Below are 13,485 nucleotides of genomic sequence, written 5' to 3'. Positions count from 1 at the left end.
TGGACTCTTCCAGCTCAGGAACAATATGCCAAATAGTGACCAACAACCTCTCCCCGACCACCCTTATGTAATAGGGCCAGTGTCCTATTACTGACATATTCCCCGACCACCCTTATGTAATAGGGCCAGTGTCCTATTACTGATGTATCCCCCGACCACCCTTATGTAATAGGGCCAGTGTCCTATTACTGATATATCCCCCCGACCACCCTTATGTAATAGGGCCAGTGTCCTATTACTGATATATTCCCCGACCACCCTTATGTAATAGGGCCAGTGTCCTATTACTGATATATTCACCGACCACCCTTATGTAATAGGGCCAGTGTCCTATTACTGATATATTCCCCGACCACCCTTATGTAATAGGGCCAGTGTCCTATTACTGATATATCCCCCCGACCACCCTTATGTAATAGGGCCAGTGTCCTATTACTGATATATTCCCCGACCACCCTTATGTAATAGGGCCAGTGTCCTATTACTGATATATTCCCCGACCACCCTTATCTAATAGGGCCAGTGTCCTATTACTGATATATTCCCCGACCACCTTTATGTAATAGGGCCAGTGTCCTATTACTGATATATTCCCCGACCACCCTTATGTAATAGGGCCAGTGTCCTATTACTGATATATTCCCCGACCACCCTTATGTAATAGGGCCAGTGTCCTATTACTGATATATTCCCCGACCACCCTTATGTAATAGGGCCAATGTCCTATTACTGATATATCCCCCGACCACCCTTATCTAATAGGGCCAGTGTCCTATTAGAATGTTGCTCATAATATAAATTCATGAGCAAAACTTGTAAAATTCATATTAAAATACAATTCTACATTTTTTAAAGATTTTTTTAAAGCTGGAGTCGGAGTCGGAACATTTTTTTCCAACTCAGACTCAGACTCCAACTCCAGCCAAAACTAGCCCCAACTCCACAAATCCGACTCCACAGCCCTGATCACAACAACCATCACCAGAACAGACACCATCACAACAACCATAACTATCACCACCACAACAGCCACCATCATCCCCTCCACCACCGGCAGCAGCACAGCCACCATCATCCTCTCCACCACCGGCAGCAGCACAGCCACCATCATCCCCTCCACCACCGGCAGCAGCAGCACAGCCACCATCATCCCCACCACCAGCAGCAGCACAGCCACCATCATCCCCTCCACCACCAGCAGCTGCACAGCCATCATCATCTCCTCCAGCAGCAGCAGCACAGCCACCATCATCCCCTCCACCAGCAGCAGCACAGCCACCATCATCCCCTCCACCACCAGCACAGCCACCAGCAGCAGCACAGCCACCATCATCTCCTCCACCAGCAGCAGCACAGCCACCATAATCTCCTCCACCAGCAGCACAGCCACCATCATCTCCTCCACCAGCAGCAGCAGCAGCACAGCCACCATCATCTCCTCCACCAGCAGCAGCAGCACAGCCACCATCATCTCCTCCACCAGCAGCAGCACAGCCACCATCATCTCCTTCACCAGCAGCAGCACAGCCACCATCATCTCCTCCACCAGCAGCAGCAGCACAGCCACCATCATCTCCTTCACCAGCAGCAGCACAGCCACCATCATCTCCATCACCAGCAGCAGCAGCACAGCCACCACAGCCACCATCATCTCCTCCACCAGCAGCAGCACAGCCACCATCATCTCCTCCACTAGCAGCAGCAGCACAGCCACCATCATCTCCTCCACTAGCAGCAGCAGCACAGCCACCATCACCTCCTCCACCACCATCTCCTCCACCAGCAGCACAGCCACAATTATCCCCTCCATTACCAGCAGCAGCAGCACAGCCACCATCATCCCCTCCATCACCAGCAGCCACCATCATCCCCTCCATGACCACCGGCAGCAGCAGCCACCATCATCCCCCCCATGACCAGCAGCAGCACAGCGACCATTATCCCCTCCATCACCAGCAGCCAGTGGAGCCTCAGTTACGAGTCTCAAAACACGGGATAGCCAGATATCTCTAGCCTGTTGCCAACGGGGTGCCTCCATGATGGGGAGAGCACCACACCACCCTGATAAATAACCCCTTAAGTCCCACTCGGTTGCGAGTATTGGAACATAGACAGGGAAACAACAGGGTGGCCCCTTTTGTCAATGTCTAACTCAAGGTGCGAGTATTGCGATCATGACAAGGGCTTGCAAAGGCAGGCTTCCACCCACAGACAGCCGTTTCGGGGTTTTTGCCCCTCGTCAGTGTGGGGTAGGGTTCTGGCTAGTTGGGGCAATGAAAAATCAACCAACAAAACTCTTGTTTTGCATATTTAAATTTTTGGGGGCATCAGTGGAGACTCTTGATTGAGTACTTCATTGGAATTTTTTTTCGCTGTTCTCCTTGAGTTCAGTGATTACTGTGTTTTGTTGGTTGATTTTTCATTGCCCCAACTAGCCAGAATCCTACCCCACACTGACGAGGGGCAAAAACCCCGAAACGGCTGTCTGTGGGTGGAGGCCTGCCTTTTCAAGCCCTTGTCATGATCGCAATACTCGCACCTTGAGTTAGACATTAACAAAAGGGGCCACCCTGTTGTTTCCCTGTCTATGTTCCAATACTCGCAACCGAGTGGGACTTAAGGGGTTATGTATCAGGGTGGTGTGGTGCTCTCCCCATCATGGAGGCACCCCGTGGCAACAGGCTAGAGATATCTGGCTATCCCGTGTTTTGAGACTCGTAACTGAGGCTCCACGGACTCTTGTTTTGCATATTTAAATTTTTGGGGGCATCAGTGGAGACTCTTGATTGAGTACTTCATTGGAATTTTTTTTCGATGTTCTCCTTGAGTTCAGTGATTACTGTGTTTTGTTGATCACCAGCAGCCACCATCATCCCCCCCATGACCACCAGCAGCAGCAGCCACCATCATCCCCCCCCATGACCAGCAGCAGCACAGCGACCCTTATCCCCTCCATCACCAGCAGCCACCATCATCCCCCCCATGACCAGCAGCAGCCACCATCATCTCCTCCACCACCAGCAGCAGCACAGCCACCATCATCCCCTCCATCACCAGCAGCCACCATCATCCCCCCCCATGACCAGCAGCAGCACAGCCACCATCATCTCCTCCACCACCAGCAGCAGCACAGCCATCATCCCCCCCCATGACCAGCAGCAGCACAGCCACCATCATCCCCTCCATCACCAGCAGCAGCCACCATCATCTCCTCCACCACCAGCAGCAGCACAGCCACCATCATCCCCTCCATCACCAGCAGCAGCAGCCACCATCATCCCCTCCATCACCAGCAGCAGCAGCCACCATCATCTCCTCCACCACCAGCAGCAGCACAGCCACCATCATCCCCTCCATCACCAGCAGCCACCATCATCCCCCCCCATGACCAGCAGCAGCACAGCCACCATCATCTCCTCCACCACCAGCAGCAGCACAGCCATCATCCTCCCCCATGACCAGCAGCAGCACAGCCACCATCACCCCCTCCATCACCAGCAGCACAGCCACCATCATCTCCTCCACCACCACCACCAGCAGCCACCATCATCCCCTCCATCACCAGCAGCAGCCACCATCATCCCCTCCATCACCAGCAGCAGCAGCCACCATCATCCCCTCCATCACGAGCAGCAGCCACCATCATCCCATCCATCACCACCACCAGCAGCCACCATCATCCCCTCCATCACCAGCAGCCACCATCATCCCCTCCATCACCACCAGCAGCAGCAGCCACCATCATCCCCTCCATCACCAGCAGCAGCAGCCACCATCATCCCCTCCATCACCAGCAGCGGCAGCCACCATCATCCCCTCCATCACCAGCAGCAGCAGCAGCAGCCACCATCATCCCCTCCATCACCAGCAGCCACCATCATCCCCTCCATCACCAGCAGCAGCAGCCACCATCATCCCCTCCATCACCAGCAGCAGCAGCAGCCACCATCATCTCCTCCATTAACAGCAGCAGCAGCCACCATCATCCCCTCCATCACCAGCAGCAGCAGCAGCCACCATCATCTCCTCCATTAACAGCAGCAGCAGCAGCCACCATCATCTCCTCCATTAACAGCAGCAGCAGCCACTATCATCCCCTCCATCACCAGCAGCAGAATTACCTTCCCCCCCAGGACCACAGAATGTTGCCCACCTTCTCCAGCGCGGAGTTGTTGTAGCCGATCAGCTGTTTTCTCATCTCCTGCGACAGCTGACAGATCCAGGCATCATCCGACACAGCCTGCAGCGAGCCCACCAGGAGCTGAGAGAGTGTACAGGATCATTAGTATGGAAGAATCCGGCATCATACAGACCTCTCACCCCCCCTCCCCCCCGGCATCATACAGACCCTAGACTCTCCCAGCATCATACATACCCCAGATCACCTAGCATCATACAGACCTCTCACCCCTACAGTATCATACAGACCCCAGACCTCCCCCCAGCATCATACAGACCACCCCCAGCATCATACAGACCACCCCCAGCATCATACAGACCACCCCCAGCATCATACAGACCACCCCCAGCATCATACAGACCTCCCCCCAGCATCATACAGACCTCCCCCCAGCATCATACAGACCTCCCCCCAGCATCATACAGACCTCCCCCCAGCATCATACAGACCCCGGCCCCCCACCTTCAGTAGGCGCTCCTCCCACACTGTCTGCTGATGAAGCTTCTCAGATGTTTCTTCTAGACAAGCAGAAAAATGAGAGAAGAGTCAGGAGAAGGTGAACGGGGTCTGTGTCTCCCTGCTGTATCTGTGACAACCGTCCCAATTGCCCTCAGTTTGTTACAGATTTGTTACCGACTATTTAGTCTGCCCCCCCCTCCCCTCCCCATCTAGTCTGCACCCCCCCTCCCCTCCCTCATCTAGTCTGCACCCCCCCTCCTCCATCTAGTCTCCCCCCCCCCCCTCTAGTCTGCTGGAGACAGGTCCCCCCCCCAATATACATCATGTGACCGTCCTGCTTGAGATGGGGCCCCCCATATACATCATGTGACCGTCCTGCTGGAGACGGGGCCCCCCATATACATCACCTGACCGTCCTGCTGAGGACGGGGCCCCCCATATACATCATGTGACCGTCCAGCTGGAGACGGGGCCCCCCATATACATCACGTGACCGTCCTGCTGGAGACGGAGCCCCCCATATACATCACGTGACAGTCCTGCTGGAGACGCCCCCCCCCCTATATACATCACGTGACAGTCCTGCTGAAGACGGTCCCCCCCTATATACATCACGTGACGGTCCTGCTGAAGACGGTCCCCCCCATATACATCACGTGACGGTCCTGCTGAAGACGGTCCCCCCCCTATATACATCACGTGACGGTCCTGCTGAAGACGGTCCCCCCCATATACATCACGTGACGGTCCTGCTGAAGACGGTCCCCCTCATATACATCACGTGACGGTCCTGCTGAAGACGGTCCCCCCCATATACATCACGTGACCGTCCTGCTGAAGACAGTCCCACCCTATATACACATCACGTGACAGTCCTGCTGGAGACGCCCCCCCCCCCTATATACATCACGTGACAGTCCTGCTGAAGACGGTCCCCCCCTATATACATCACGTGACGGTCCTGCTGAAGACGGTCCCCCCCATATACATCACGTGACGGTCCTGCTGAAGACGGTCCCCCCCCATATACATCACGTGACCGTCCTGCTGAAGACGGTCCCCCCCATATACATCATGTGACCGTCCAGCTGGAGACGGGGCCCCCCATATACATCACGTGACGGTCCTGCTGAAGACGGTCCCCCCCCATATACATCACGTGACAGTCCTGCTGAAGACGGGGGCCCCCCTCTATACAGAGGAGGGAGAGACCCCCAGAGCGATTCCCACCTTCCAGGTACTGTAGCAGAGGGGGGATCTCCTGCTCCCAGCAGTGCCCGATGGTCGGGTGTATATTCATCTGCATGACGGACAGGAGGCGGAGAGCGGCGCCGTTCCTGCCATCTCCGGGTTCCAAGGAGGCTGAGACCACCTGCAGAGTGAGGAGACATCACTACATCCCCATCATCCGCTCAGCATCACTCCAGGGGGAGACGTCTATACAACTTACCAGGAGACGAGCAAACAAAGCATGCGGGGACGGCAGGGTCACTGCGGAGAGGGAAAAGAGAACCATTACAGGGAACAGCCGGGCTGCAGGGAGGGGGGGCACGTGGCACTAACTATAGGGGGAGGGCACACGGCACTACCTCCTGGGGAGAAGGGGGGGGGTACACGGCACTACCTCTGAGGGAGGGGTACACAGAACTACCTCCTGGGGAGAAGGGGGGGGGGTACCACGACACTACCTCTGAGGGAGGGGTACACAGAACTACCTCCTGGGGAGAAGGGGGGGGGGGTACACGGCACTACCTCTGAGGGAGGGGTACACAGAACTACCTCCTGGGGAGAAGGGGGGGGGGGGTACACGGCACTACCTCTGAGGGAGGGGTACACAGAACTACCTCCTGGGGAGAAGGGGGGGGGGGGGTACACGGCACTACCTCTGAGGGAGGGGTACACAGAACTACCTCCTGGGGAACGGTGGTAAACGGCACTACCTGCTGGGGGGGGGGCACACAGCACTGCCTCCTGGGGAGGGGGGGGGGGGGTACACGGCACTACCTGCGGGGGGGGGGGGGCACACAGCACTACATCCTGGGGAGGGGGGAAGAGGGTGGGGTTACACGGCACTACCTCCTGGGGAGGGGGGGGAAGAGGGTGGGGTTACACGGCACTACCTCCTGGGGAGAAAGGGGGAACACGGCACTAACTCCTGGGGAGGGGTACATGGCACTACCTCCTGGGGAGAAGGGGTACATGGCACTACCTCCTGGGGAGGAGTACATGGCACTACCTCCTGGGGAGAAGGGGTACATGGCACTACCTCCTGGGGAGGGGTACATGGCACTACCTCCTGAGGAGGGGGGGTACACGGCACTACCTCCTGGGGAGAAAGGGTACACGGCACTAACTCCTGAGGAGAAGGGGGGAACACGGCACTAACTCCTGGGGAGGGGTACATGGCACTACCTCCTGGGGAGAAGGGGTACATGGCACTACCTCCTGGGGAGGGGTACATGGCACTACCTCCTGGGGAGGGGTACATGGCACTACCTCCTGGGGAGGGGTACATGGCACTATCTCCTGGGGAGAAGGGGTACATGGCACTACCTCCTGGGGAGGGGTACATGGCACTACCTCCTGAGGAGGGGGGGTACACGGCACTACCTCCTGGGGAGAAAGGGTACACGGCACTAACTCCTGAGGAGAAGGGGGGAACACGGCACTAACTCCTGGGGAGGGGTACATGGCACTACCTCCTGGGGAGAAGGGGTACATGGCACTACCTCCTGGGGAGGGGTACATGGCACTACCTCCTGGGGAGGGGTACATGGCACTACCTCCTGGGGAGAAGGGGTACATGGCACTACCTCCTGGGGAGGGGTACATGGCACTACCTCCTGGGGAGGGGTACATGGCACTATCTCCTGGGGAGAAGGGGTACATGGCCCTACCTCCTGGGGAGGGGTACATGGCACTACCTCCTGGGGAGGGGTACATGGCACTACCTCCTGAGGAGGGGGGGGGGGGTACACGGCACTACCTCCTGGGGGGGATACATACCTCCTACTAGGGGGGTGACCCCGGTACGCACCGTTCACATTGTAGTTGATGAGGAAGCGCTCCACGCCCTCTTCCAGCTTTCTCTGGCTCAGGTGCACCAGGCTCTTACACACCGGGGTCAGCGCGTTGGTGAACTGTACAGGGACCACAAACTCCAGGAGGTGGGGCCACAGGATCTGTAAGGGGAACCCCGAAACCTGTATAACTAAGACCACACTGCCCCCACCCTGTACACAGACTCCCTCAGTGCATGATGTGCCCTTTAACCCCTTCCTGTCCGTGTAATAGAGAGGGATCAGCACGGAGCAGGAGATAGCAGAAGATTGTAGGGTCTGTCCCTGCATTGGGGTCCGGTCCTACGAGTGACTGAAAGGGAACGCCCAAACGTTTTCCCGGATGATCGCGGTCACATTCATACGGCCAGGACTCACATTGGTCATGCGCTCCACCGTGGTGCTGATCAGGTACAGGGTGTTGATGCTGATCCGCCGGACACTTTCCTCTGTGACTTCTTCCTGCTCAGAGCTCTGCCGCCGCACCTGACAAGAGAAGAAACTGTGTGACGGCGGGAAGTATGGGAGGGGAGACCACCGAAGAGCAGAGCCCCCACACGGGATCAGCCCCGCAGCCCCACACATCTTACCGAGGAATCGGGACACAACACAGACGGGATCAGCCCCGCACCCCACACATCTTAACGAGGAATCGGGAGACAGCACAGACGGGATCAGCCCCGCACCCCACACAACTTACCGAGGAATCGGGACACAACACAGACGGGATCAGCCCCGCACCCCACACATCTTACCGAGGTATCCGGAGACAGCACAGACGGGATCAGCCCCGCACCCCACACATCTTCCTGAGGAATCGGGACACAACACAGACGGGATCAGCCCCGCACCCCACACATCTTACAGAGGAATCGGGAGACAGCACAGACGGGATCAGCCCCGCACCCCACACATCTTACCGAGGTATCTGGAGACAGCACAGACGGGATCAGCCCCGCACCACACACATCTTACCGAGGAATCGGGACACAACACAGACGGGATCAGCCCCGCACCCCACACATCTTACCGAGGAATCGGGAGACAGCACAGACAGGATCAGCCCCGCACCTCACACATCTTACAGAGGAATCGGGAGACAGCACAGATGGGATCAGCCCCGCACCCCACACATCTTACCGAGGTATCTGGAGACAGCACAGACGGGATCAGCCCCGCACCTCACACATCTTACAGAGGAATCGGGAGACAGCACAGACGGGATCAGCCCCGCACCACACACATCTTACCGAGGAATCGGGAGACAGCACAGACGGGATCAGCCCCGCACCCCACACATCTTACCGAGGTATCTGGAGACAGCACAGACGGGATCAGCCCCGCACCCCACACATCTTACCGAGGTATCTGGAGACAGCACAGACGGGATCAGCCCCGCACCCCACACATCTTACAGAGTGATAAGGCTAGGTGATGTGATTCTACCTGCTTACACCGTACCTGTGGGACTACACCTATATATATAGGTCCCTGAATCAGTGCGTGATCAGAGCGATCAGAGATGGTCTGGAAGAAGGAGAGGAATGCAGCACGCCAATGAGCAAAGATCCTTCAACTTACATCGTAGCCACAATACAGATGTAAGAAAGAGACCCTGTTATGGAAACAATTTATGGTAAACAACACGTTGTACCAGCCTGACTGCACAGGACAGGAAGCTGCTGACCACCTATGGACTGACCTATCAGAGTGTGACATGTATGTGTCTTGTGACTTGAAACCCCGCCTGTATTGAAAGTTTATAAATTTCATGTGACTACACTGCGCATGAGTAGTAGTGCCCTATATTCTGTCTATAAAAGTTAACACAAAACAATAAAGGGGGCGCTTACTGATAGGGATAATTTTATGATTCTAATGTCTGGGAAATTCCTCTTCCCTCGAGACTTCGGATACATGGAGACAATAAGGAATTTTCTAATGATGAACTATGTCTCACAAGTCCTTATCAGTTTCAAGGACATTCCCTGAACAAACCTGACTGTTTGTTACATTTGGGCACTGGGAATCATCCTTTATCATCAGTGCAAGGAACGTATTGTTCTAACCTTCTCACACGTTATTCCACCTTGACTGCGCAGGACAGGAAGCTGCTGACCATCTGTGGATTTGACCTATGAAAGTGTGACATGTATGTGTCTTGTGACTTAAGACCCCTCCTGTGTTGAGAGTTTACATACTTTATATGAATACACTACACATGAGTAGTACCACCCCATTATCTGTCTATAAAAATTAACACACATCAATAAAGGGGGGGCTTCCCAATCTTACATTACTGATACGTACATCAGATGTCTGTGTCCGTGATTTTAAGGTTTAAGCAGAACTGCAGCTGCTATATAGATATATTTGAAACCATCCTCTACCTGGGTATTTGACTTTTCTCCATAGAGATGGGTCAACATCTAAATTTAACCTTAACACTTCCCAAACTTCCGATACTGTTACGTACATCAGCTGTCTGGGTCTGTAATTTTAAGGTGTAAGCAGAACTGCAGCTGCTAACTCTAATCTGAAACCATCCTATCCTGGGGAGTGTCTGGCTTCATAAAGTCAGGCAAATTAAAAGTTAACCTTATCAATTGGCGCCAAAACAGGGACCAGACCACTTGCAAACTAGAACATGGAGAGACGGGACGTGGTGATTTATCAGCCATCGGATGCACAGATATATCTGGCCAGGTAAGAAAAACTTTTTTCTTACGTACTTTGTCTGCCTCAGAGTAGCGGATCTATCTAGATCCCGTCATCTGTGTTCTCTATATGTTTGCAATGTTGGGTCTGATTTGTTAGACAAAGAACTCTGTAACCCAGGATAGGACAACGGTTAAAGTGTTGCATTGCCGTCGCAAACTGTTGTGTGATTGAGATAAGCGGTTAGTAGATTTATGGTGAATTAATGAAAAGGGATTGCCGAACATGATCACTTCTACGTCCTTTCAGGGAGACTGTGATCAATGCTTAACCCTTGTAATACAGCATAACATCGAGAACAGGTGAATGTTGAGAACTGGAGAAGCGTAAGTGAAATAAGATCCCGTGAGTGGAATGTGTGTGCTCCTCCCGTGAATCCCCAGTGGACGGGAGCGAGAAGTGTGTCTGAGAGGAATAATGGGATAAGTATTGGGAACTAAGGCACGGTAAAAAGTGTCCTAGTCATCACAAGAGGATAGATTGCACAAACAGTAGGCTCATAACTTTTGGAGCAAACGAAATCCTGATAAGTGATCTCTGTCTCTAGTAGCGGGACTTGTACTGATACCATTACTTATATTCGCCCTTTGGATCGGATATAAGGTGTGCTTGTACTGGAGTAGAGAGCAGGTCAAAAGACCTGTGATTTACCCCCTTGCCCCCTAGGAGGAATTAGCAACGAGGGACAGTAGGTTGCTATAAAGCGTCGCTATAGTGTGTCACTATAAGCGGCTGGGCCTATAGAGGCTGTGCTTGGCAAGACCTAAGGTTTAGGTCTCGTCCCCAATACGCTACCTAGGGATTAGATGAGCAAGGAAGAGACAGTTATTCACTAAAAGAAGGGATCCCCAGTCTCCACAAGAAGTTTATGTGAAGCTGAGGAAGATAGCGACGGGCATGAGAAGATGCTGTTGACGACCTAACACAGATCTTTAGGAGGTTTGATATGAAGGCAGATACATGCCTTAGCCCCACCAACCTCTGGCTCTCTGACTAACACCTGGGAAACCCCTTACACTCCTGTACACACTTATTTTGCCTTGTGGGTAGGTAACCAGACCTATATGTAACATGCAGGGCAAATGGGTCCTTGGAATTTCCAGGAACCTTGGGGGTTAATCGAAGTACTATCCCTAAGGGGGAATCAAGGATTAGAGTTCTAAGAGAGGAGGGTGTGGAGTAGATAGATGAGAGCCAGAGGGTCAGACAGAAGGAAAACTTTCAGGATAATGGGTGGGAAGCACAGGTCCAGCTGGGTGGACATGTCATGTGCCGGTGACCAACAATATCTAGATAAGACAGAATATTGTAGTGTGTGTGGCCGACCCAAGCCACATCATTATGATACACCATTGTACCCAGTTTATATCTGTATACAAACCCCAGACCCTGCAAAAAGCCAACCTACCTCCAATGGTGGCGTATAGACCCAGATCCAGCAGGAGCCAACCTACCCCCAATGGTGGCATATAGACCCAGATCCAGCAGGAGCCAACCTACCTCCAATGGTGGCATATAGACCCAGATCCAGCAGGAGCCAACCTACCTCCAATGGTGGCTTATAGACCCAGATCCAGAAGGAGCCAACCTACCCCCAATGGTGGCATATAGACCCAGATCCAGCAGGAGCCAACCTACCCCCAATGGTGGCACATGAGGTATATAATCAGGCTCACAGAAGTTTATTATTTGTTTTCTTATTTTGTACAAGGTCCCCCACCAGCTCTGTGGGCTGCAGTAACACAAGCAATGCCCGGGTGGAGGATCTAAACTGGTTTCCATTTATTCAGATCACAAGCATGCAGAGTTAGGGAAAAACATGTCCCCTACACTATACATTGTTGTATTGCAGCATGTTTTACAAAACTGGTGACCCCCTTTAGAAGAGATAGTGAGGTTACAAAATGCTCATAATTTTCTATTGCCCCAATCATAAAACATGTAAAATGGCAACTTTATCCCTACTCCAGTTTTTTAGCTGACAATGTTGTAAAGTCCAAACTTTGGTATTTTTTTTTTAGGCCAGATTCACTTCTCTGGGACATTATATTACATCAGGGCCGCCGATAGGGCAGTACAAGTGGTACTGCCGTATGGGGCCCGGACCCTAAGAGACATGGGGGGGGGGGCCCGCCGGCCGCCGCCCCCCGTCCGCTACGCTAGGGGGGCCCGCACGGCCCCCCTTGCCACCTGTTTTTGAGCATCCCGAGAAGCTGCAGCCGCGCAGCTTCTCGAGATGCACTGATCGCTTTGATGTTCCGCCCGCACAGTGAGCACAGTGAGCGGGCGGAACATTAAAGCGATCAGAATACAGGAGCAGGACCTGTCAGCGTCCTCCTCCTGTATTCTCTCCCATAGGCTGCCGGCACTTCATACCAGCAGCCTATGGGACGCCAGGACGTGACCTCTCCCGCCAGGCGTGATCATGTGACGTCATCACGCCTGCCGGAAGCCCCGTCCCTGCGGCTCGCAAGATGGAGCCCGAAGAGGAGGAGGAGAGCTGCTGCCTGCACAGCGCGGATTAGGTGAGTAGGAGGTTTGTTTTTTTAGGGGCACCTCTGGGGGCATTATTAGCTCATGAGGGCACCTCTGGGGCATTATTAGTGTATGGGGGCACCTCTGGGGCATTATTAGTAAATGGGGGCACCTCTGGAGGCATTATTAGTATATGGGGGCACCTCTGGGGGCATTATTAGTGTATGGGGGCACCTCTGGGGCATTATTAGTATATGGGGGGCACCTCTGAGGGCATTATTAGTATATGGGGGGCACCTCTGGGGGCATTATTAGTGTATGGGGGCACCTCTGGGGGCATTATTAGTATATGGGGGCACCTCTGGGGGCATTATTAGTATATGGGGGCACCTCTGGGGGCATTATTAGTATATGGGGGCACCTCTGGGGGCATTATTAGTTCATGGGGGCGCCTCTAGGGGCATTATTAGCTCATGGGGGCACAGAAGGGAATCCTACATACAGGGGGCAAAGCAGGGGATCCTACATACAGGGGGCACAGCAGGGGATCCTACATACAGGGGGCACAGCAGGGGATCCTACATACAGGGGGCA

At 54.0% G+C, this 13,485-nt stretch overlaps 1 protein-coding gene across 1 annotated transcript in view; it reads right to left on the bottom strand.

The window, feature by feature from the left end:
• Positions 1–8,283, bottom strand: part of LOC138774664 (maestro heat-like repeat-containing protein family member 1) — a gene marked incomplete at its 3' end in the record, with an annotated part of 46,722 nt that extends 38,439 nt beyond the window's left edge. The window contains exons 1-6 of the mRNA XM_069955657.1: positions 8,077–8,283; positions 7,677–7,821; positions 6,090–6,130; positions 5,870–6,011; positions 4,643–4,698; positions 4,154–4,261 (exon numbers count right to left, since the gene is read on the bottom strand). Of these exons, the coding sequence (XP_069811758.1) occupies positions 4,154–4,261; positions 4,643–4,698; positions 5,870–6,011; positions 6,090–6,130; positions 7,677–7,821; positions 8,077–8,283 (699 nt within the window). The remainder of the gene's footprint in view (positions 1–4,153; positions 4,262–4,642; positions 4,699–5,869; positions 6,012–6,089; positions 6,131–7,676; positions 7,822–8,076) is intronic.
• Positions 8,284–13,485: the final 5,202 nt, after the last annotated feature.

Source organism: Dendropsophus ebraccatus, unplaced genomic scaffold (genome assembly GCF_027789765.1).
Source record: "Dendropsophus ebraccatus isolate aDenEbr1 unplaced genomic scaffold, aDenEbr1.pat pat_scaffold_1004_ctg1, whole genome shotgun sequence".
Classification (NCBI taxonomy): domain Eukaryota; kingdom Metazoa; phylum Chordata; class Amphibia; order Anura; family Hylidae; genus Dendropsophus; species Dendropsophus ebraccatus.
This window is presented reverse-complemented; position numbering and strand designations above follow the sequence as displayed.